A 23,005-nucleotide genomic window follows, 5' to 3' on the forward strand; every position below is an offset into this window, starting at 1 on the left:
GGGCAAGAAGCACCAAACACTGCGGCACAACAACACAGAAAAACACACAAAATCTCAATCTTTCCTCCTTGAAGTGATCGCGGATTTTCCCTGATATTCATTCCTGCGGTTGTGAGAACGAGAGTCCAGTTGGCCGTCAAGATGTTGGAGAACTGCGACACAGGAAGCTGCTGCAGGTGCCACGCTCGCCGCGGTTTGAGGTTTCAGGCGTGTCATCAGATCAGAAGATAGAACACTCGGTTTCTCCGACTGCCCTCTCCAGGAAGCAGTGAACTCATTTGTGTGGTCTTCTCACTTGTGTGTGTGTGTGTGTGCGTGCATGTGTGTGTGTGGGACAGAATGTAGCTCCTTATTTTGGCAGCAGCGACAGTTTTCAGTTGTCATCAACAAACAAAGCGACCTAAGAGAGCGCCATCACGTTGAGGAGGGAAACAAAACTCCCCTCTTCCTGTAAGTCTCTGTCATGAAACGTGTCGTTTTTAATTTTCTGTCACCAATGTTGAAGAACTTCAGTCCCTTTTTTTTAAAGAAAGTCCTGTTTCTCATCTTAGAATCAAACTTTCCAAATTGTGTGTCGACTAACTTGAGCAGCCGTCTCCACTGTGAGCAGGAGGACTATTTCTTTAATCCCGCAGGTTCTGAGGAGCGAGGTCAGGACTTCATCAGGGGCCTCTGGGGCCCTCGGAGCCCCTCTCTCGTCTCTGCAGCAGATGAGGGGAGCAGCGGGGTGTGAAATGGCTGTGGTGATTGCTCCGAGGCCACAGGGCCTCCAGCCCATTCACAGGCCTGTCAGCTCCCTAATAGAGCCGGCCGAGATTGCAGACGACCCCCCCATCACGCCGGTAAAGGGACATTCCGGCTGCACGAAGAAGCAAAACACAACTCAAGTTCTATTGAATTGCAGCGTTTACCTGTGTTTATCATTGCCGACCTCAAAGAGGTCATGTGATCACGGGCGTGTCTGTGCTCTTGCCAGCACAAGACTCCAAACACCAAAGATTTGGATGAAATGTGATGGAAAGATTTCAGAGAAGACAGGAGACGAAGTTTCTGATCCCACGGTTGATCCTGGATCCTGAAGGGGATTTTAGCTCCTATTTAGTTCAAGTTGTGCCGAGAGGGAACCGTCGTCGCCTGACATCATGACGGGGGGAATTTTACTTTGTCAGACTTCAAGAGATTCCTCCACTCATGACAGGACGGGTGACAGAAACGATGCTGAAACTAAGTTCTCCCTGATGTCGACAGACGGCCTGACGAGTGATGCTCCAGCCGGGGCTCCACCCACAGCCTTCTTGCTGGGGGGGCACAGTGAGGACCACTGCTCCGCCGTGCTGCTGAGGTGAGCTTCGTCACCTCCAAATGTTTCTGAAGCAACATCTCGTCTCAGCTGTGAATCCGTTCACATTAAAGAGGCTTAAAAAAACAGAATCGGTCAAATATGAAGTTCAAAAGCAGAAGTCTGGCTTCAGTGTCGTTCTCGTTATTGAGGCTCCTTCACAGACAGGAAGTCGGCTCTGCGTCGCGAGGAGGTGGACAGTAAAGTGGGCCAGCAGCCTTTGATGTGTGGAGGGTAAATATAGCCGATTGTTGTGTTGTTTTAATACGGTTGAGTCCCAGAGATGTATAATTCATCACGCAAATAATCTGGAACAAAACAAACTCTCCTCGGAGCTCCCGGGAGGCCGAGCGTCTAATGAGTTCTCTCCATTGAATATTTATACCTCTGCAAAATGTACCGTCTTTCACACACGCACACACACACACGCACACACACACACACAAAAACACACACTCCTCCAAGATTCTATTAGGAATAATGGCAGGTTGTACAACCATGATAGCCATTTAATCTCTGCCACCAAGAAAGAACTGGAACCCAGTCCAGTCTGTGACTCTGGTCCTGTTGGGGGCACCGGGGGCCAAACGTGGCGCTGCTGCAACCTCTGGACACCACATTGCGTGGTAGCGCTGGATGCAAACCACTGGGCCATGATGGCGGTCAGTGATGCTCCAACACCTCGGAGTCTCCAACCGACGCCGGGCCGGAGAGTTGGAGTCCTGCTGATAAACAGAACACAGCGGGTTTCCCTCTAAGCGGCAGTTTTGAGAATATAAACAATGAAATGTATGTTTGGTTTGTTTGGAACCGATAAAAACAGGCTGTCAGATGTGGCGCTGCAGGCAACGGCACACAGCCGTAACAGTAGAAGAGGAAGAGACCGCCACCGCCATCCACCTGGACTGCATCGACACGTCATGAAACGTTATTTTACAGCAGCGAATTTCATGCCACTCAGTCAGAGAATCACTGAAAGTTTTCTAAAGTACAAAATATCAAGTGTTTCCCTTGTTGAACCGTGAAGTTTGTGCGTCAACCCAGATGAGGAAGTACAGAGTAAAAATGAGGAACACCTCGCCGTGGTCGTGCAGCTCAACACCCCTCGTCTGCTCATCTGACTTCAGAACCTCATCCATCAATCAGATCCTCATCTGTCCGGAGTCACAAAGTCATCCAATCACAATTGAACAACAACTTTTGGGCACCAAAATGTGAACAATCCAAACAACTCCAAATATGGCACTGCGCTTCCTGGCAGGGCGCACGCCAAGTTTGACGTGGTGAGGATGAACGGTTGTTGAGATCATGGAGGAAGAGGCACACCGAGGTTTCCTGCTCTGTAGGAGATGAACTGAATCGCCTCTCTTTCTCCGAGCGCTCCAACTTTGTTGTCTAACTACTTTTCGGACAGTTCGGAGATATGAAGCTTCCCCGGTGTCTGCAGGCAGCGGGACGGACCTGGCAGCTTCATCCAATCACGTCCAATAATGACCTGGGGATCGAGAGATGAGAGGAACAAATCTGAGAGACGCTTTTTCATTTCTGGCTTCGAGGCAGCCATCTTCTCCTGCACCGACTCATTTCTCTGTCCGAGGAGAGAATTAAGTCCAATGTCAGGAAATCATCTCTCCTCTTTAATATTCCTGGACGACACTCGACTCCTCAGACGGCCGGGGTGACTAAAGGTCGAGGACCGGCGTCATGATCAATGACTACATCAGGGTGGCGTGGAGGGGCGAGCGAGGAGGACGGGGTGACTGATTTTCATTAAGGTGGGCTCCGGAGCACTTGTCCTATTAGCAGGTCATTATGCTCTCAGTGGCCGACAGATTGGCTGAAAAGGAAACGAGGGAGCAGCAGAAGGTAATTGCATTCAGAGTGACCACACAGGTGCCTGCCCGCCCCGCACTCCATGATTGGTTAATTAGCGCGTTGTCAATCAGCCTCCTCCGGCAACTCAGGCACGCAGTTAGTTAAAGCGAGGGTTTCTGATGGAGCCTGAAGCCTCCTCCAGCTCGTTAGGCCTGCGATTAAGATACCTGCCGGAGGGATGAGTCAGACAGGAGCAACACACCCAGCTGGACCCGGCCCTAGACCCAGTACCGGACCCAGCTCTAGACCCAGTACCGGACCCAGCACTAGACCCAGTACCGGACCCAGCTCTAGACCCAGTACCGGACCCAGCTCTAGACCCTGTACCGGACCCAGCACTAGACCCAGTACCGGACCCAGCTCTAGACCCAGTACCGGACCCAGTTCTAGACCCAGTACCGGACCCAGCACTAGACCCAGTACCGGACCCAGCTCTAGACCCAGTACCGGACCCAGCACGGGGCGCGGTCGGCTGCTGCTGATGGATTTAAGCTTCTTGCACTTTATTATCAGGCCTGAAGATTAAATGATTAATCTGCTATTTTTCAATCTGGACCAAAATGATAAAATGATTGACAAGGATCAGGATTATGACCTCTGCCAATGAGGTCATTGCTGGTTCTCAACAAACTTGGTGGAGGGGCGGAGCCTGGCTCGAGGAAAAACGGGGTGTGTGGTTATAGGACCTGGTAGCAACAGGAAGTGATGTTTGCTCCCCGGTGCAGCGTCAGTCTGCTCCATCAGGTTTCATCTCCCTCTCACTCAAAAGTCACGCACCGCTCACCTCCCTCGGGGGAACCTGCTTCCTCACTGCTGCTTTATCAGTCAGCATTATGCTCATTTTCTTCTTCTTTAAAAAACAAAAATTGAAACTGTAAAATGGAATGTGAGCATTTTATGAGCCTCCCAGGAGGAAAAGCCTGTCACCTGCGCTGGAGATTCATCGATAATCAATCAACACTAAGATGTTTGGCCTCCCTGCTTCCAGAAGTAGGCTCTATACACCAGGACGGAGCTCCTTATCATCCACCTGGGAGAGCTGCCTGCCTTCTTCAGTCACCTGACCAACTTCCCGCCTCCACGCCAGCGCCGATGAGGTGAATCAGATTCAGCGTCTCAGTCACAGCAGCCATCATGTTTCTCCTAGTTAGACCACATCAAATTCTGTGGAGCTCCTCTTCTTCTTCAAATTGTTCTTGTCTGCCCAGATGGGGGGGGGGGGGGGGTCTGGAAGCAGATCCTTATTTCCTCTAAATCCCCCCAGAATGAGTTGTTGCAGACACACAGTGTTACAGCCTTAATCTGCCCAGGAAATCCTCGTACCTGTACACACACACACACACACACACACACACACCCTAAGTCCTCATCGTCTTTTATCCCACCAGAAAAAAATTTCAAATAAAGACTTAACTTGGATGCTTGTCAGGGATTGGGAGTCTCCTCGCCTCCTTTAACAGGTAAGTTGTGTAAATTCCTCCCTCCCCTGCCTCCACCTGAGTTTGTGAAATGAAGCTGAGAAGTTGGAGGCCAGCGACTGTTAAGAAGAAGGAGAAGAAGAAGAAGAAGAAGAAGGATGGCGAGTGTCTTCGTTGAGAACACAACCACGTTCATCCTCCACGTCCCACACGCCGCCAGGGTCTTAACTGCTTGCTGACTGAAAACAAAACATGGGTGTTAAAATCAGTCCAACAACGATCACTGGAAATACACAAACAAGTCAAATGATAAGAATAAAAAAAGCGTCTGCCTCTTCCAGCTGCGTCTGCCACATCAACAAGACAGGAAACGTGTTATTCATGAGCTGGACGCTGCTGATTAGCCGCCTGCATGGATAATTGTCTTCAACTTCAGAGACATTTTACCCCCAGAGACCCAGGGAATGTGTGCGGCCAAGCTGGACGGCGAGCTCAGGACGCCCAAAATACCTGCTGCTAATTGGAAGACAATGATGAGTCATGTGAAGAAAACTCACAAGATGCTGCAGCCGTGGGGGCGCCGGAGGACGCCGCAGCCTCAAAACGCTCCTCAGAGACAGAGACACTCAGTATCACTGGCGTTAATCAGTGTTTCCAGACAAACGCGGCGTACAACCCGTGACCTTTGACCTCGCGGAGAAATGACAGGAAGAGTCCTGGGACTAAACGACCCTCTGGATGTGAAAAGAGAAGCCAAACTTAAACCTGAAGTCTCTCTCCTGGCCACCAAGGTGCTGGGGTCCTGATGGACTCTCTTCCTGGGGGCTCCCTTCTATGACGCTTTCCCCATGGAGGTTGGTAGCTGCTGATCAATGATCAGGATGAAGGTTTTTGTCAGAAGCTGAGCAGGAAGTGATCAGTGGAGGATTGAAGTGAGCTGCAGAAATGAGGGTCTCTGTGGCGTTCGAGGGCCGGTGGGCGCTCCCACAGACCTCAGCAGATGAGCCTGGGAGACGTCACTTCATCCACCGCCATCCTCAACACCGGCACCCCCCGAGGCTGTGTTCTTAGCCCCCTCCTCTACTCACTCTTCACCCACGACTGCACTCCCATTCACTCAACAAACTACACATTCAAGTTTGCAGAGACACAGCCATCGTGGGGGTGATCGCCAACGGCAACGAGGCAGCCTACAGAGAGGAGGTCCAGGCCCTCACATCCTGGTGTCGGAACAATGACCTGCTCCTCAACACCAGCAAGACAAAGGAGCTTGCCATGACTTCAGGAAACGCGGGGACCCATCACAGGCCAGTGTGATGATCGATGGAGAAGCGGTGGGACAGGTGGAGAGTTTCAGATACCTTGGAGTCCGTCTCTCCAAGGACCTGACGTGGGGAGTGAACACCAGGGAGCAGGTGAAGAAGGCCCAGCAGAGACTCTCCTTTCTGCAGGAAAACCGGCCCACCACAGAAACTCCTCCCAAACTTCTACCAGTGCAGCGTAGGAGTGTCCTGAGCTATGGATGCACTGTGTGGTTCTCCAGCTGCACCTCAGAGGAGAGGAAAGACCTGCAGCGGATCATCAAGGCTGCCCAAAAAATCATCGGCACCCCCCCTCACCCCTGGATCAGATCTACTCCGCCAGGTTGGAAAACAGAGCTGGAAAAAGGTCTGACCTGACACACCCAGGACAAGGTCTTTCTGACCCCCTTCCCTCTGGCAGGCTCAGGGTGACGAGGGCACAGACTGAGCAACCGCTTCTTCCCCGGGGATGTGGAAGCTCTGAGGACTGCCTGGACTGGACTGTTGCTGCTCCTTCAGTCCTGCACTTCACTTGTGATGGACATTCAATTCCCAAGCCTGCATCACCACTGGACTCTCCTCTATCCTTCACTCTTCTTCTATCCTGGTATTCATTTTCTGTTCTTAATCATCTGTTTATGCTGCTGCGTGACGGACTGTCCAACTACACTTCATTGTCCAGAAATGTTCAATGACAATAAAGAAAAACCTTAAAGCTTAAAGCAGGAAGTCAAATATTACTTTTGTCTGTTAAAATAAACCCTCCCTTGTGACACAAGGTATGAACTAAATGTTTTGTGGGCAGGAGATACGTTCTCAAAAAATATAAAGTAACTAAATAAATGGTTCGATCCAGACACTCAAGTTTCTCGTCACAGTCCTTAAATACAGATTTCCTCTCTAACAAAAAATAGAAATTAAAAGTCTCTCTGAGGCCATTTTATGGCTCCTACAACACCGACATGTTGTACTTCCTGAAAACTGATCCATGTTTCAAAACGTGCTTTTTAAAACGATTCGCTTCATTTAAATTGAAAGAATACGTTCTCTGAAGGCCAAAAACTGTAAGAGGACATAAAAACGTCAACAAAAACATGCAAAATATGTCTCAACCAGAGGTTCTTCAAGAATAGAGAACAGGAATTAAACTGAGGGAACGTTTTATTTTGTAGAATAAAGCTGAGGGGATGTCTGGTGGCTCCTCACCTCCTCTTCCTCCTCTCAGACACCAGGAACTCTCAGGACGAACCCGCAGAGCCACAGCTCCACCTTGTGGCCGCTTCAGCTGCTGCAGAGGCGGATCACCGTGAAGTGATGACCTGAAGCCAAAGCAAAGTTTGGCGTTCGTCCTTCTTGAGCAGAAGCGGAGGGACAGCCGTCATCTCTGAGATTCACTTCCGTGTGGGACTTGTTGCCTTCCTCATGTTGTCCAGGTTGCCTGGAGTGAGAACGCAGCATAATCTAAAGGGGCTTTACCTACAAAGGTAACCATCAGAAAATTGTCCCAATTAAAAGAGCTGGAAGATTCATTTCTACTAATAAAACCAGGACACCATCAGTGATTCAATAACATTTTAATTTTTCAGTGTTTTAGTATAAAAAGCCCACCGGCCTGTCGTCGGCTGGTTTCCACTCCCGTTGGCTATAACTGTGGTTTTTCCCAGAGAATCAGCTAAAGTACCAAATCTATTTACACACAACATCCACATCCAGGGGGTCAAAGAAAACAGGAAGTCTAACTGCTGCTAACCCGCCAAAATAAAACATCAACACTATCACCTCACCGCTCAATTTAATGCTATAACACCCTAAAATTTAGGAGGAAAAAAACGTTTCTTAACAGCTGAGGAAGAGGAGAGGCCGCTAACATGGCTCCTAGTGTGCCCATAGTATCTTCTTACAATACTCTCTCTATAAAGTAATGCATATACATTTTCTGCTTTACAATAAATAAGTACAGGCACATTCTTTTCTCTCCTACCGCCGACGGTCGCTCAGTTCAGGTGGAAAAGATGATTCTGTGACATTTTTAAGAAGACTTGAACTCATCACAGCACACACACACACACACACACACACACACACACACACACACACACACACACACACAAACAAAGGCAGAAAACCTGAAAACACATTACCGTTTTTAAAAAAAAAAGAAAAAATAAAGGAGAATTTGTGGGCAGCAGAATTTTTTGGTGTAAATGATGCACTTCAGGCATTTTTAATTTTGAGTGCATCCATATAGATTTTATATAAATATGTACAAACAAAATGAAAGTTGCTGTAAAAACATTCAGGTGATAAAAAATAAAGATACACACACAAAAATTAATGCCAAAGACGAGAACTTGTAGCTCGAGAACTCAATAACTTACAAAACCGTAAAAAAAAGGAGTTGAAATCGAAGGGTTGATACAGTATGCGTGTTTGTTTTTGTCTCTGTAGAGATAGCACCAGCAGAATCACGCCCCCATCACCCCCAGCACCGCCGCCGCACCGGCACCCCAACCAACTGACGGAGTGAATAAATTAGTGTCAGACCTTGTACAGTATATTTACAGGAACCGCCGCTGTCTCTCACTCACTCACACACGCAAGCACGCACGCACACGCACACGCACACACACACGCACACACATTGTCATGGCAGTGAGATTGTTGCAGCAGTCTTGCAGCACATTTGAGGAGGTCAGAGGTCAAACTCAGACACATTCAACAGGTTGGGACCCGTGGTTTCAGTCCTCACAGCCTTGATTTTTGTTTTTTTGTTTTTTTTTTTACTTAATTTCAACGTTTGCACCCACTGGCCGAGTCGGTATCGTTGCATAGCTCTTTGACAAAACAAGATGGCCGTCACAAGCTACAGTATTTCAGACAGGGAGGACAGATGTGTGGGGCGGCATGGCAACGATCCAGTTTGCAGGAAATGGTAAACAAGTGTGCGTGTGTTGTGCGTACGAGGCAGAGACGCTCTGTGGTGGAGGCGTTCCAACAAAGAGCTGGGAGGACGAAGAGGAGAGGTGGACGATGGCAGGGGGAGGAGAAGGGTTCAGTCCGCAGTGACGAGCCCGGCGCTCTGCGTGCCGCCGACGCGCTTCAGGTGGTTCATGGCTCGGTCGAAGGCCAGCTGCACAGCTTTATGGAGGCTGGAGCGGCGAGCCTCCGTCAGCTTGATTCTGTCGAGCGTCTGGTCGATCCCGAAGGGAGCCATCTTGGATCTAGGAAGCCATTGCCTGACGAGAGAGGAGACAGAGGACAACGTGTTGGTGAGGTACATCCACACACAGCGCCGTGGTAAAATGACCCAGATGATGATCTCCCTCGTTCACAGTTGTGATGATCTGCCTGTTGTTGGAGGGGCGGGGCCATGGGTTGTGTGATGATGTCACAAAGCATCAAAGCTACACAGCATTTTAACTGCCGTCTCAGTCATTCTGACCGAGGGCTTTAACTTCATAAAAAGACAAAAGGAAAATCAAGTTTTGTCGACTCCTTCCAAGCATCAGAGGTCCTGGTCAGGCTGGATGTCGGTGTTCTGACCCGATCACGAAGAGAATGGGGAGAGCAAAGACCAACCAGACCGCTCCTTCAGTCCCGCCCCTGCTGCAGCTCTCTGAGCCACCATCAGGAAGTTGGCAGGATCGATCGGTACACGGTCAATTCTTTTTTCAAATCTGCTTTTTTCCCCCTCTCCTTCTCATACAAAGCCTTCCCATCGCAAAATGACCTGAAAGACAAAAACTACTTGGCTGCAAGATGAGAGCCGCTCACCCACGCAGCTCCCGGGGGTCACGCCACGTTTGACGTCGGTCAGGTGAGCGGTTGACATGGTTGAAGGAGTCACGCTGATCCCTGGGTTTTAGAAGATGGATGAGGGAACTGGGAGAAGGCAGCGATGGCGCCCCGATGGAGCCGCAGCCGGGTGAGTCGCTGCTTTCAATTTTTATATCAAATGTATTTGTTTGATTACATTTGCCTTCGAATCTTTGCGAGTCGAGTGAACGTCTCCTGATCGAATGCTCGTGTCCCTACTTAGAGTGCGCAGTCGTATCTGGATGGCTGCAGTCGTCTGTGAGAGACAAAGTCAACTGAATACGTCACCATGACGCGGTTGGGTCAGTGAGCACGATGCAAGCGTTCTCCCTGAGAACAGCGCTGAGCGGATGACACATGCAGGAAGTAGAGTGAAGCCTCACCTGCTCTGCTCAGAACTACGACTTCTTTCTGAGCATGAGAGGAAGTTAAGGACATGCTAACAAGCACCGCTCACCATTCCCCTGCAGGCCCTTCCTGTCGACGTCTGCCCGTTGAACCGGCTGGCGTTCTCACGGGTTTTAAGCTGAACCAGCGAAGGACGGCGCCACACAACATAGGACGGATGTGAGAAACCTAGCAGAACCCTGCACCTGCACCCAACCAGGACTGTGGAGGAACTAGAACGACTGACTCCAGTCACCCATTTACAGACGAGAAAATGGCAGGAAACTAGATTCATTTCACTCGACTGGCTCACGTGCGGGACACGCCAGGCGGGTTGAACCGAGCCTGATCCCTGTCAGCAGCGACACTCAAACGGAGTCCTGGGACTCGGATCCATGCAGTTATCGACAGCAGGTTATGATTCTAACTGCTTTTTAAAAGTTGCCCAGTCAAACACAATGAACAAAGGCTCGCGCCGCTGATAAACGTCTGACTTTTTAATGAAGCTGATCATTTTATGCGCAGCCTTGTTTCTTTGTTCCTGGCAGCCGTTTCCCTAAAAGTGAGGTGGTCGGTGAGTTCCTCACCAGCTGCGCTTGCTGTCGAAGAAGTGGACGAGGAAGAGTTTCTCTGCGGACCTGAACTGCATCCGCTCTCCGGCTCTGAGAACGTCCGGCGGGGGCAGGGGCAGTTCCACCCCGTTGTGCCGGCGCCCCGTTCTCCGTGACCTGGGGTCCATGATCTGTGAAGACCAACGTAGAGAGAGCGGTGGACACTGAGTAAGGAGGCCTCATCACAGCAGCATGTCGGAGTCAATCCCGGTGCTGGCGGCTGCTCAGAAGCGGCCCACACTCCCAGACACAAGCATGCAAGGCTGAGCTGAACCACAACACTGAGCGATGCAGCCGAACCCACACACACCAAGCAGTCCTCGAGCATGGCGGGGAGCACAAATCACAAGCTACAGCACGGACAATGGCAGAGGGGCTGATGGGTAATGAGATATGGAGGGGGCTGGGTGACTGACACTCACTCACCAGGGCGGGGTAGGAGGGGTATCCACTACACTTAGCCCAAACTAGCTTAAGAGGCTCCAGAACAAATGGAGAGGCAGCGGTGGGCTTCCACACCTCTACAGGAACAACGACAAGCAAGTTATGAAGGGTTCACTGCAACAGACAGAGAGACAGAGAGCACCAGCAGACCACAGCCAGGAAATGACAAACACACACACACACGCACACACACAGGCGCACGCACACACACAGGCACGCACGCACGCACAAACACACAGGCACACAAACCAAATCTGCATCTGGTGTGTTTGCGTCATCAGGCAAATAAAATAAATCATGAATGCTGCCAGGCGATGGCAACATTGCACGACCGCCGCAGCAGAAGAAGAGCCGTCAACCCAGACGTCTGGAGGAGTTAGCATCACTTGGACAAGTTGTAGTTGTTCTGAAGCGCCAGCTGGTGCCGGACCTGGTTCAGAGGTGTGGGGACGAAGATAAAACTGAGCAGTTCAAGAGGGCCGCGTCAAAGCTGAATCCAGGAGGAGGAGCTTCCATCTGGTGAAGCCCGTTAAGAATCTGTGCCTTCTTTCTGTCGATGCCACAAACACCAACAGTGTGACAGGACACTGAGTCTCAGGCAAGCTTTTGTCTGGTTGCAAAAGTTGAGCAATGTCCAACTTTTGCTCACACCACCATTTTTTTTACCCGTTCATCCAATCGGAGTTGAAGGGGGGGGGGGGGGCAAATACCACAGAGATGTGTGTGTATGAGCGCTGAGCAACAACAGAACCAGACGCTTGCCCTCATCAGGGTGTTTCTTCATGAACACAAACCAGCAGGTCCACCTCCTCTCTTTTGCGACCACTGACTTCCGTATCATAGCAACCACAGGCTGCACTTCCCCTCCGAGGCGCTGGCGACCCCCCCAGCCCAGTGCTTTCCACCAACATTTTCAATTGTAATACTTCAACTTTGCACCAAAATACGGTGATGGAAACACAACAACAGACGGAAGTGAACTGTTTCAAGTACGGTGGCTCCTCACCTGAAGATCCTGTAGGATCCTGAGTCTACAAAACCCTGACGTCTTTTCGTTTTTATTTGCCGTAACCAGCAGCAGCCACTTCCTCACAAGCTGCACACTCGTCTACTGCACAAGAGAACCTCAAAGAGCCAGGATGTAAAAGGTAGCAGTGCTCTTTATTGCACTTGTGTGAATAATGCAGTTGAGTTGTGTGCATTACAAGCTGCCCAAATGTCTTTTAATTCATCCAATTAATGTGGCTCGCTCACACACACACACACACACACACACTCTCTCTGAAGTTGGCAGCTGGTCCGACTGCAGCGCTCGACTGAGGTCGTAACAGCACAGCCGTCGTTACGGACCGACTGATGAGTGATCATCACAGGACGATCAAGATGCCCGCCCCTACAAACTTGGCTGCCCTCTCTTTACCCTCTTCTTTATTAACTCTACGTTCTGGACGAATGCTCCTACTTATCAGCACAGTGGCAATTAATGCCACTGAGCCCAAGTCAAGCCAAAGAAAGACCATCACAAGTGCAGATCATTCATTTTGGCTCTGATTCCCATGTCTGCAGGCTCCGTGCTCTTGATGACGCACAGCTGTTCATGTAGAACCTGTCTGGAAAAATGAGCTTCACCGATAAAATAACCGACTGTCGTTGCCGCCTCCCCCGAGGCGCTCGTGCTCTCTGCAGCGTTTGGTGGAGCGGTGTAGCAGGGGTCAAGCATGAACATATTCACTTTGGGAGCAGACTCGTCATAGCGCCACCTGGAGGCAACAGGACACTGTGTGTTTTTCCTTCCTCCTCCAGGTGGGTCTTCTTCAATGTGGTCAGAACCACTGCTCAAAAGGTGCTGATGGGACACGGTGGAGACTGAGCTTTATGTTGTTCTGGTCTGTCCACAAGGGAAGGTGAGCGTGATGTGAGCGGCGCCCAGCACCAAGATGGTGGTGCATCACTGCATAATGCAGTTAGCATGTAGCAGCCTTTACCACGCCACCGCAGCCAGATTTTACGTTTTGCCGTAGAAGACAAAAGTTTAGTACATGGACCCTCCATGGTCATATCTGTTCCAAAAGTCCCAGCCTGAATACAAGCAGAACAATGTGAATTTAGGTCATATTCATAGCGCCACCTAGTGGTTACAGGGAAAAGTCTGCTATAACAGGCACTGTCTTCACCAAATCTACTGCAACATCAGATAAATTAAATGTGTGTTCCCTAGTGCCACCTAGTGGACACAAGGGGTGATATTTGCACCTCCGTGCAGCATTTATCTCCTCCTTTGTGTAAAATCCCAACACTGTCAGGGTCCCCCTCCCCTGCCCCGAGGAGCACACACATACTGGGACAGGCCCACTCAGCGCTGCTCGTTCCACCTCAGGTTGGACTGGCTTGCCTTGCTGGACGTCCGCGCTCTTCCATTGTCCACTGGTTTAGTCATGAAATCAAAATCATGCCTGCAGTTGCTCCTTTTAAGAGGAACTGCAAGGCAACGGTGCTGCAGACTGTCCTCACAGCCAAGTTCCCCATCACATGACATCACTTTGATAACCAGACTTGTGGCACGTAGGAGTGGATTCATGCTCGCCATCACCCGCTCCGCACTCAGAACCTGACTTCAGAAACCAGTGATGTGGACAATAAATGTGACTGATGGGTGGAGCCTGTAAATCCCAGTGTTTAGGTTCCTGTTGAACGACGCAAATATCAGAACCCATGATGTTAACAACTGCCGTGTCACAGGAAATAAACATAAGGAATGCATGCTGGCACAGAAACAGGTTCATTAGTAAAGATCCTGAGCGGACCAGTTAAAGCTCGCCATGCGGTGTCATGCACGTTCATTGGTGGCACGGAATGAACCGAGTGGACGGACAGATGACAGCTGCGCTGCTCACCTGCAGAGATCTTGGCAGCTTTGGTGAACTCTCCATTCTCAATGCAGGTAGTCAGGTTACTTTTGTCGTCTACGGTGCTCCGTCGAGCCGCCGTCGCCCGCCCTCGACCACACTTGGGCACAATGACGGCACTGAAAGGGGCGGGAAAGATAGAGTTGGTCGATGTTAGAATCAGTTCAAGGACTGGTCCTGAATCTGTTTGGTGTTCAGATAAAAAAGCTAATGAAGGACCGACCACGGTGTGATTGATGTCTCGAGCCTCCGCAGGTTGATTTTCATACCAGTGACGCAGTACACTTGAGCTCCGTTTTTATTACACGTTGGATGTTTCACTCACCTCGTGCTGCAGAGGACGCTTCCGCTGGAGGATATGCTTGACTCGGAGGCACAGCGGCGTCGAGGTTCCAGCAGGCGAGGCGATGGTGAGACTTCCTCTTCCTCAACCACAAAACCATTTGCAATTCCTGCAGAAAAGTAAAGCGTTACAGGGGAACAATGCTGTCACTCTGATCATTTTTAATAAAACATGTAAACTGATCTCTGGGTGGGCACCTGTGCCAAGACGTTTGATGGGCGACTCTTCGTCTTCCTCGCCATCGGCACTGCTGCTACGCGCTCTCTTTTTGGGTAAGAGGAGCGTCTCCAGTCGAGGGATCACCACAGACAGGAAGGTTTTGGTGCCCAGGGGCGGCGCAGTGGAAGCCTCTTGGGTTTTGGGTGGTTTCTGCGGGCTGGCACTTTTAGACTTGCGGAAGAGGGTGTTGGTCCGTCGGCTGCAGGTGCCAGAGGCTTCAGTGTGAAGGTCGCCATTGGGGAGCGGCGAGTCAGGGATGTGCCCGTTGAGCTTTTCATGGGGTACTGAGGTAGACATGTTGGTGTCACTGTCCAGCTCCATAGGAGTGTGGTCCATACTGGGTTTGACAGGTTTTAGAGGGGGTGGCTCCGAGCTGGCGGGCGAGGTGTCGACCTGCGACGGTAAAGGTAACAGCTCCAACGCTGGTTGTTGTGAGGACAACTCCTGCGGTATAGAAGGGGGGGCAGGAGGGTCAGGTAGTGGTTGGTGTTCTGATTTGGTGGGGAGGGGATCAGGCTCTGGGTCGGTGGGTGGCGGAGGCGGAAGCGATTTCTTTAGGCTCATCTCACTGCGGACCTCCATGATGGTCTTTTTTAGCAGTTTAAGCCTCTTGCTGCGGGACGGGCTGTGCTTCATGGCAGTACTCAGGTCCAGCTTCTCCAGCAGCTCCTTCAGCTGATCCTCCAGCGGGGTCAGCTGACGGTAGGTGGGGCTAAGCAGGCGGTCCACTGTGAAATAGAGACAGTCACGTGATGTCATTAGACCACATAAACCCCAAGTTTTCGCGCCTCAATAATTGAAGATCACATTGTCTTTAAGGAGACCAGACTTATTGAGTTCCTCTTCTCTCCTCTGACCCACCAACCCACCAAGACTGGCGGGCTGGCAAGTAAGCTAAGTACAGTCAATGCTAGTGGGTGACAGGCTAACTTAGGGGGTCTAACATAGGGGTTTCTACTTGTCAGGCTCCAGGATGGACAGCAAAGGGTTGCCATGTTCCTTTACATATCAGCTGCACTGATTTCAATCTGAATGTTGATGTGTAGGCAGCATTTTAGTGCTTTGTGCTTAATCCATTCTTGTTTGGACACTGAAACGTAAGAAAACACGTGACTGTAGAAAGACGAGGACGAGAGCATGTCTGGATAAATGATCTAACAAGAATCTTATATTCATTGATGATTCATTGACTTACCCTCCTCCCAGGAGAAAGGGGGCGGCACCTCCAGTTTTGGGGCTTCCGGCAGGTGCAGCCCACTGGGGAAGTCAAAGCCAATTCTCTCAGCCTCTCTGCGGGCCCTGCGAAGGATGGCTCCTCCGTGGTCCTGCATCCGCTGTGCTACTTTATAGAAGAACGTGTCCTTGGCGTTGTATTTCATGCAGTTGGCGATGATGAGGTTGAAGTCTGCCTCAAAGTCCTCCAGGCTCCGGTAGACATGGTCATCAATGTTTTTCCTCATGGTTGAGAAGTCCATGGGATTCCTGATGTGGTCTAGATAGTCTGGAACCTGCAGGGGGCACGAGTGTTACAAAGGTTCGCTGTCATGAGAGGCCTATTTTTTAGATTTGTACAGAAGACTGGGATTTCCATCCATGGCAGATAACACCAGTTGTTGACTGTTCTAGAAGAATAAAGCTTGAAGTTCTCCCACAGACTGAACGGTTCTACAGGGTACAGACCTCCTTGACGCTGACAGGCTGAGCAAAGACGCCGTACTGGTCCTTCTGCTGCAGCTGACTGAGCACAGCTCTCAGCAGGATGTTGAAGGGGGTCAGCTGGGCCTCCAGCACCGACTGCTGCAGCTTCATCTGATCGGGGAAGAGCATTTCAGTCATAAGTGCTTGTCTGGAAACTCAGAGACACTTCAGAGGGAAGAGTAAATCACATTAAAACATGGTCATAAAAACAAGGATATTCATTGAACACAGGCAAACAACAAACGAAGGGCAGGCCTGGACTCAAACGCTAGACCCTCCTGCTGTGAGGCAACAGCAAGTCACCAAAAGCAACTACAGAGACATCACGATGAATAAAATAACTATGTATTCAAATTCATTTGATAAAAAAGTGCAACAAAACCTGACTTGCTGAAAGTGTGAAATAAATGCAGAGTTAAGTTTGGATCAGACTGCTGGGATCTCCCATGATGCACTGGGCTTCTCCCTCCTCCTCCTGTCCTCAGATGTGTTACTAACTCCTCTTCTTCTCCCCTCATCCCAGATCCTGGTGCTGCTGGAGGAGGCTCCAGACCTGAAGAGGCTCCAGCTGCCACCCGTAGCTCCACCTGCTCACGTCCCCGTCTGTCCATCAGTCTCTCCTCCTTTCTCTCCCTCTTTATCTCTGTCCCTCTCTTTCCTTCTGTCTCTCTGTCTTCCTCCATTCTCTGTCTTTGTCTCTGTCCATCAGTCTCTCCTCCTTTCTCTCCCTCTTTATCTCTGTCCCTCTCTTTCCTTCTGTCTCTTTGTCTTCCTCCATTCTCTGTCTTTGTCTCTGTCCATCAGTCTCTCCTCCTTTTTCTCCCTCTTTATCTCTGTCCCTCTCTTTCCTTCTGTCTCTCTGTCTTCCTCCATTCTCTGTCTTTGTCTCTGTCCTGCTCTCCTGGTCTCTCTCCGTCCCCACTGATCCTGGATCTGCTCCACCTTCCTGCTGGTAAAGGAAGGTTCTGGTGGCTGCTGTTGCAGGATGTGCTGCTGATGGAGAATTGTTGGGTGGGGGTTCATTGAAGGAGGGAGGTGCTGGACCTGCTCTACTTGGGGGTCAATTTATCACATTAAAATTGCAATCCTGATTCAACTGTGATGTGTTTTAATTATGGATATCAGCTGCAGGAAAACAAGCACCAAATAGTTTTTTCCAAATGTAAACCATAGACCAAACCGTAGAGCTGCAGACAGGAAGCCAACCCCCCCCGCCCCCCAGAGTGAATGTGAGGAACAAATAAACACCAAAATGAATCAAGAAGAAACACACATTGCTGACAGTGGAGGGAACAAGATAAGGAGTCAAATCAACCTCGCTGAGCTCCTGCTGACAAATGACGCACGTCCTGAAGATGTTGTATTTCAGGCTAAGCTTTGACGCAGAGAAACAGAAGCAGTGAACGGGGAAATGCTTCTACCTCCTCTCTCTTCAGCTTCTCTCGTTTCCTGATGAGCTCCAGCAGCAGCCGAGCTCGCTCCAGGTCGTGGCGGAGGCGGTGCCACTCCTTCAGCTGCTCCTTCAGGGCTTGATTCGTCTCCATACGATCCTGCAAAAAATCACCCAAATTTAGTATAAAAATCAAAGGACAAATAACCTCTGCGTGTTAGCAGCACTCACCGTCTGCTTGGATTTGGGCAGCTGAGGGTTGGCCTGCAGCCGGCGGATCAGAGGCACGTTGTTCCTCGACTGCCTCTTCAGCACCCAGTAGCTTAGCACCCGCTCTACGAACGGACGCTTCCTCTGGACCGCCACCTGGTTCAAGATGGTGTCGAAACTAAACCACAGACAATCAGAGGATGCTCATTAATAAACCCTCTTCATCTTTTTTCCCAATCAGTGTGTGTGTGTGTATATATACATATATATATATATATATATATATATATATATATATATACACACACACACACACACACACACACACACACACACACACACACACACACACACACACACACACACACACACCCACGTCCATACGTCCATGTCAGTTCAACACTGACGCCTCTAAATGACCAACACAGACAAACAAAGCGGAGGTTCCCCATTCCTTTAGCTTAATGACAACTGCTGAGAGCCAACAGCAGAAACTCAGCCATTATTTGTGGTCTCCACAGTGTCAACGACGTGCTCGGCGCAGCGTTGCGTGTTCCACCGTCATCATAAATCGTCTCAATTAAGATTCGGTACCTCATTGCACTGGAACGCTCAAACTAAACGTGTATCTTTCTTTGGCTCACAGGTAGAACGACCACACAGGCTCACCGTCAGCCAGCGGCGTTTCACTCTGTAAACTGACACTTTTGGCCAGGGGCAGTCAAAGTCAGACTCCACCGACGAATGAATGCAAGGGCCATCTCATCCTCTGCGTTTTATATTTAATGCTGATAGCAACAATGTGCAGGACTGGACTGCCTCCAGAAACGAAGCCTCATTGACACAGGAGTTTAGGCTGAAACTTAACTGACACAAACACAGCAGTTCGGGTCATGTGGGTTATCTGTCCTACCTTGACGCGGTGATACTTGGACCGGAGGTGGTCAAGGTCTCAGGTTCTGGTTCAGTCTCCACTCTTTTACTCTTCTTCTTGTGCCAGCCTTTGCCACGAGCCCTGCCCCTTTTGTCCACCCTTTTATGGGCTCCATTTTTTGGGTGCAGCTCCTCATAGATGTTGAGCGGCCGGCGGTCGCAGCCGTCGGGGGTGTGGCCGCAGCAGTAAGCAGTCTTTTTCACAGAGAAGGTAGTGGCACCGGAGGCCGTCACCTCCTTGATGGGCTCCATCTTCATGTAGAGTCCAGCCTTCTGGGCACAGCTGACGTGGAAGGCCGTATAACAGTTGATCTTGTCACACTGGATGCACGCTCCGACGCCCTTCTCCTTACACAGGTAGCAGGTGAGTTTCCAGCGTGCTGGCGGGATGTTGCGTACACCATCAATGGGCTCAATGAAAACTGTATCAGAGAAACCGACCTCGGGCACCCACAGAGCACACGCCACGTGGCCCCAGCGGTCATCATCCGTCTTTTTCAGGGCCCCGCCTCGGTTGGGGCAGAAGACACACTCTGCTGACTGAGACGGGCACTGCAGGCAGTGGCGGCAGAGCCACTGGCCCTCTGGGATGTATGGCACGCCGTAGCACTCCTGGTGCACTGCAATGTTACAGGAGTCGCAGAAGAGGATCACGTTGCTGTCGGCTCCATCTCCATCCATGCAGATGCAGCAGACAGCGTCCTCGTCCACCAGCGACTGCAAGTCACTCTGACCCTGCGTGGCGGAGTACGACTCCTTCTCAAAGCGGTCCATCAGGAATTCAAACAGGTTGTTTGACACCTGGCTGATGCCCTCGCTCTTCCTTTTCTCATTGATGAGCTCCAGCCACGCGTAATCCTCTTCGTCCATGTCGTACTCCACTTCCTCGTCCAGCTCCTCTGCCGTCCTCTCCGTGTATTTGTAATATGTCGCAGGCCTCTTTGGCACCACCGGCAGATTATATTCAACCGTCCTAACCTTGGGCTCCAATAAGCTGCCGGCGCTGCCGTGGCTACCACTGCTGCTATGTTGGGACATCAGCGCTGCATTCTTCTTCTGCTGGTTGATTTTGAGGCGCACCGAGCGAACCAGTACCTGCTGAGGCTTCTCACTGTTCTCCTTGTTGCTGTTGCACTCCATGATCTCCTGAGCCGTGGGGTCGTCGTCTGTGATGACATCCAGCTTGTCATAGATGCTGAGTCGGTGCACGCGGCCGTCCACCTCCAGCTCCACCATCCGCTGAGCCTGAGCATACGTCAGTGTCTCCCTGTTGGGTGACGGTTTGATAGGCGAGGACGCCCTTTTCAACACTGCTGTGCGGTGATGTCGCCCTTTTTTCTTCATGATGAAGCCCTGCAGATCCTGAAAACCAGACCCGACAGAGTCAATAATGCGCAGTCATCATCAACGCTGTTGCCACAAGCAGCACACACAACAGTTTGGGTTTAACAGAACCAATCGATTGGCGGCTGCTAGGAGCACTGAGCAGCTGAACGCAAGTTTGGGCTCCTGAGTTCAACCTTTGAGGAAATCTGTCAACATCAGCTTTGTGGTGGCGATGGAAACGTCCCGGGACGAAGCTTTGCTCAAAAGTATCCGATATGTGACGGATCACATCAGGAGCCTGCAGGGGACACATGATTGAAGTGTCTCGCTTTGTATTGGTCAACTAATTTATTCACAACCAGTAAAACATCTCAGGAATCCTGATAATCTCAGTCTGAAAATTGTCTGGAGATTTTTGTAGAATACCACCTGTGGTGTTGGTGGACTTAACAACTGTAGAGTCAAAGAAAAACACATTCACACACTCAAAAATGTGAGTGGTGCTGGGAGCAAAGCCCCTGCTCAAAAACCAAAGAACAGTCCTGCATTCACAGGGACAAAATTAAAAACAGTGTCTGGATGGAGGTCCGTGATTTACCCTGAAACACTCACAGCTACGTAAAGCAGAGGAGGCGCAGGAGTATTGATCTTTTATCAAGAAAAGACCTGACATCACCACCTCCACCTCAGCCTACACAAGATCCTTATTCTTTCTAAGCTCCGGCTGTTTGACAGGATCTTTTCTGATGTTTTAATTAACAGGCAGTGTGATTGTAAAGCTCCAATTATATTTTCCAGGGTTAACGTATCCTCAGTTGGCAGCAGACTGGTGGTGGGTGGGTGTGGGGGTGTGTGTGTGTGGGGGGGGGGGTGCAGGGGGAGGAAACGATCAGAGATAAGACTCCGCGTATGAATGAAAGAAACGGGCGGGGAACAGGAGACCTCCACCCCGTCTGCAGTGAGCCTCCCGTCGGCTCCCCCGGCCTCGCTGCAGCTCCTGAGCGGAGGGAGTCACTACATGTCCTCGCTGTCAGCGCGTCGGTGTCCGTCAGCCGCGGCTAACGTCCGCTCCGCTGAGGCGAACTCCAAGTGTTATCCGGGTTTTAAATTTAAATGCCTCGACGTTATCTGATAGACGCGAGGCTGTTGGGAGACCAACGAACAAAAACCAAACTGGTGGCAATTCACGAAGGACAACACGCTCCCCCTTCCCTCCAGAGAACGCATTAGGACACTCCGTCCAAACCCTGGCTGGAGCTTAGCTTCCAGGAGCCGAGGGGGGAGGAAAGATGGCGACCAACACAACAAGAAACTGCCTCGATTCGAAAAGTTGACTTTCCCTCGGAGCCCGGTGGGTCGATTCAGAGCCGAGCGAGCTCGGGTTGTAGGAAACTGACATTAAAACAGCGGGCTGCGAGTGAGGTTGAACTTACCTCGGTATTTTCAAGAATTTCGCTTATAAAAACAGCAGCAATGGCGGCGCGGCCTGCGGAGCGAAGCGGCAGTTAAATCCACATTCAGTCCACTCATCCAACGGCGGCCGCGGCTCGCGCTGCAGCGAGTAGAAGCTGGACGTGTCCCGCGGGTATCCAGGGCGACAGAACCGGCTTCGGGTGTGACACTTCGATGGGAATCAATCTTGATCGATAAAAACAGTTTAGAAGCTCTTGGAAGAGGCTGAGCACCGCGACTGCCCAGGCTTCTCTTCCCCCAACAACAATGCGGCTGTGAGTCGTTGCGTCATGACGTCAGCGCGTACAAAACCAGGAAGTCCTCGAATTATTTACTTTTTGGCACAATGTTTGACACAGTTCCAGTCCAATTACTTGACATGTGTATGAAATTGATAAACAACGCAGTTGGACGTCACGGTCCTGGACCTATCGTTGTTCCTATTATATTGTATCAAACTTGGTAGTGAAGAAGGAAGAGTCAGCAGTGTTATTCTCTAAATTAGTCCCATATTTCCATTAAAAAAACACGAAAATCAGCTATGTTTCATACCGCCTCTCAAAACTTGTCCTCTGCAAAAATTAGTCACTTGTGGTTCCTAATGAAAATGTGCATCGTCCTGCTCTGAAATAGTTTCTACTGTTTTGACTCCAGGAGCTGTTCCTTATCTCTGCAAAAAAGTAAAACGAGTAAATCGTTAGGGATTACTTTCACCAGCGGATGAGTCCACATTCGGCGTTCCCGTGAGTGTATAAAGAGGAAGGACGTGCTCGTTTCAGGAGCTCTAAACCACGGAGGGATGAAATAAAACCCACAGGGTATCGGATTGTGTGCTGTTATTTAGTAGTTGATCTTGTGCTTCATATGCATTCAGAAGAATGTCACGACCTTCCCTCTCCAAACACGGCGTACTAAACTGGTGGGAATCAGCGGCGCAAGGCCACTTCCGGCGTGGCTCTTCCCTGCTTGGGGGGATTTAATTCAGCACATGGCGCAGCGCCTCCAGTGCTGGGGACCGTCAACATTCCAGCCAGCACAAGGAAGACGTTTGCCCTGCAGCCTCTCTGCCAGAATGGAACAGAAAGCCTTTGTAACAATAAGCACTTGTATCCCAACCAAAGCCATGACGTCATTCTGTTGAAAGTATGTAACAGAAACATCAAAAGCCAGATATGAAGTTTGTCTTTGATTTTAGTCTTTTACATTTGACAAAGTTGACCCTTTAATTCCTGGGACAACTTAAAGCAAACGAATACTTCTCCTCCTGATTAGCTTGATGTTTCTAGTAAAACTCATTTGTTGCTCATCAAGAAGCATTTCTGCTCAAACCACCTCTC

The 23,005-nt window shown here is 50.3% G+C and overlaps 1 protein-coding gene and 1 long non-coding RNA gene across 7 annotated transcripts; one reads left to right on the forward strand and one right to left on the reverse strand.

Annotated features, from left to right (window-relative positions):
- Positions 1–7,115: 7,115 nt before the first annotated feature.
- LOC147259416 (bromodomain-containing protein 1-like) lies at positions 7,116–22,000 on the reverse strand. 6 transcript variants are annotated; one of them, XR_015117270.1, is made up of 13 exons: positions 21,650–22,000; positions 18,871–20,252; positions 17,979–18,135; positions 17,779–17,907; positions 16,340–16,468; positions 15,855–16,167; positions 14,638–15,387; positions 14,423–14,549; positions 14,086–14,216; positions 11,174–11,268; positions 10,724–10,878; positions 8,895–9,169; positions 7,116–7,371 (listed from the first exon to the last, which is right to left on the reverse strand). XR_015117270.1 is itself a non-coding variant. In XM_086209799.1 (12 exons), the coding sequence occupies exons 2-12, from the start codon at positions 20,232–20,234 to the stop codon at positions 8,986–8,988; spliced, it is 3,534 nt and encodes a 1,177-aa protein (XP_086065925.1). In that variant the 5' UTR covers positions 20,235–20,252; positions 21,650–22,000; the 3' UTR covers positions 7,467–8,985. The 6 variants fall into 6 exon arrangements, 4 of the variants coding, with proteins under 4 accessions (XP_086065925.1, XP_086065927.1, XP_086065926.1 ...); XR_015117271.1 differs by having other exon boundaries at positions 7,116–7,409; XM_086209799.1 differs by lacking the exon at positions 7,116–7,371 and having other exon boundaries at positions 7,467–9,169.
- On the forward strand, positions 9,405–11,124 carry LOC147259417 (uncharacterized). The gene is made up of 3 exons (XR_015117272.1): positions 9,405–9,858; positions 9,973–10,550; positions 10,685–11,124. It is a non-coding gene; the product is annotated as an uncharacterized LOC147259417 (long non-coding RNA).
- Positions 22,001–23,005: the final 1,005 nt, after the last annotated feature.

This window comes from Aulostomus chinensis, chromosome 7 (genome assembly GCF_037954235.1).
Source record: "Aulostomus chinensis isolate RoL2024-O1b breed Wild chromosome 7, RoL_Achi_v1.0, whole genome shotgun sequence".
NCBI classification, from domain to species: domain Eukaryota; kingdom Metazoa; phylum Chordata; class Actinopteri; order Syngnathiformes; family Aulostomidae; genus Aulostomus; species Aulostomus chinensis.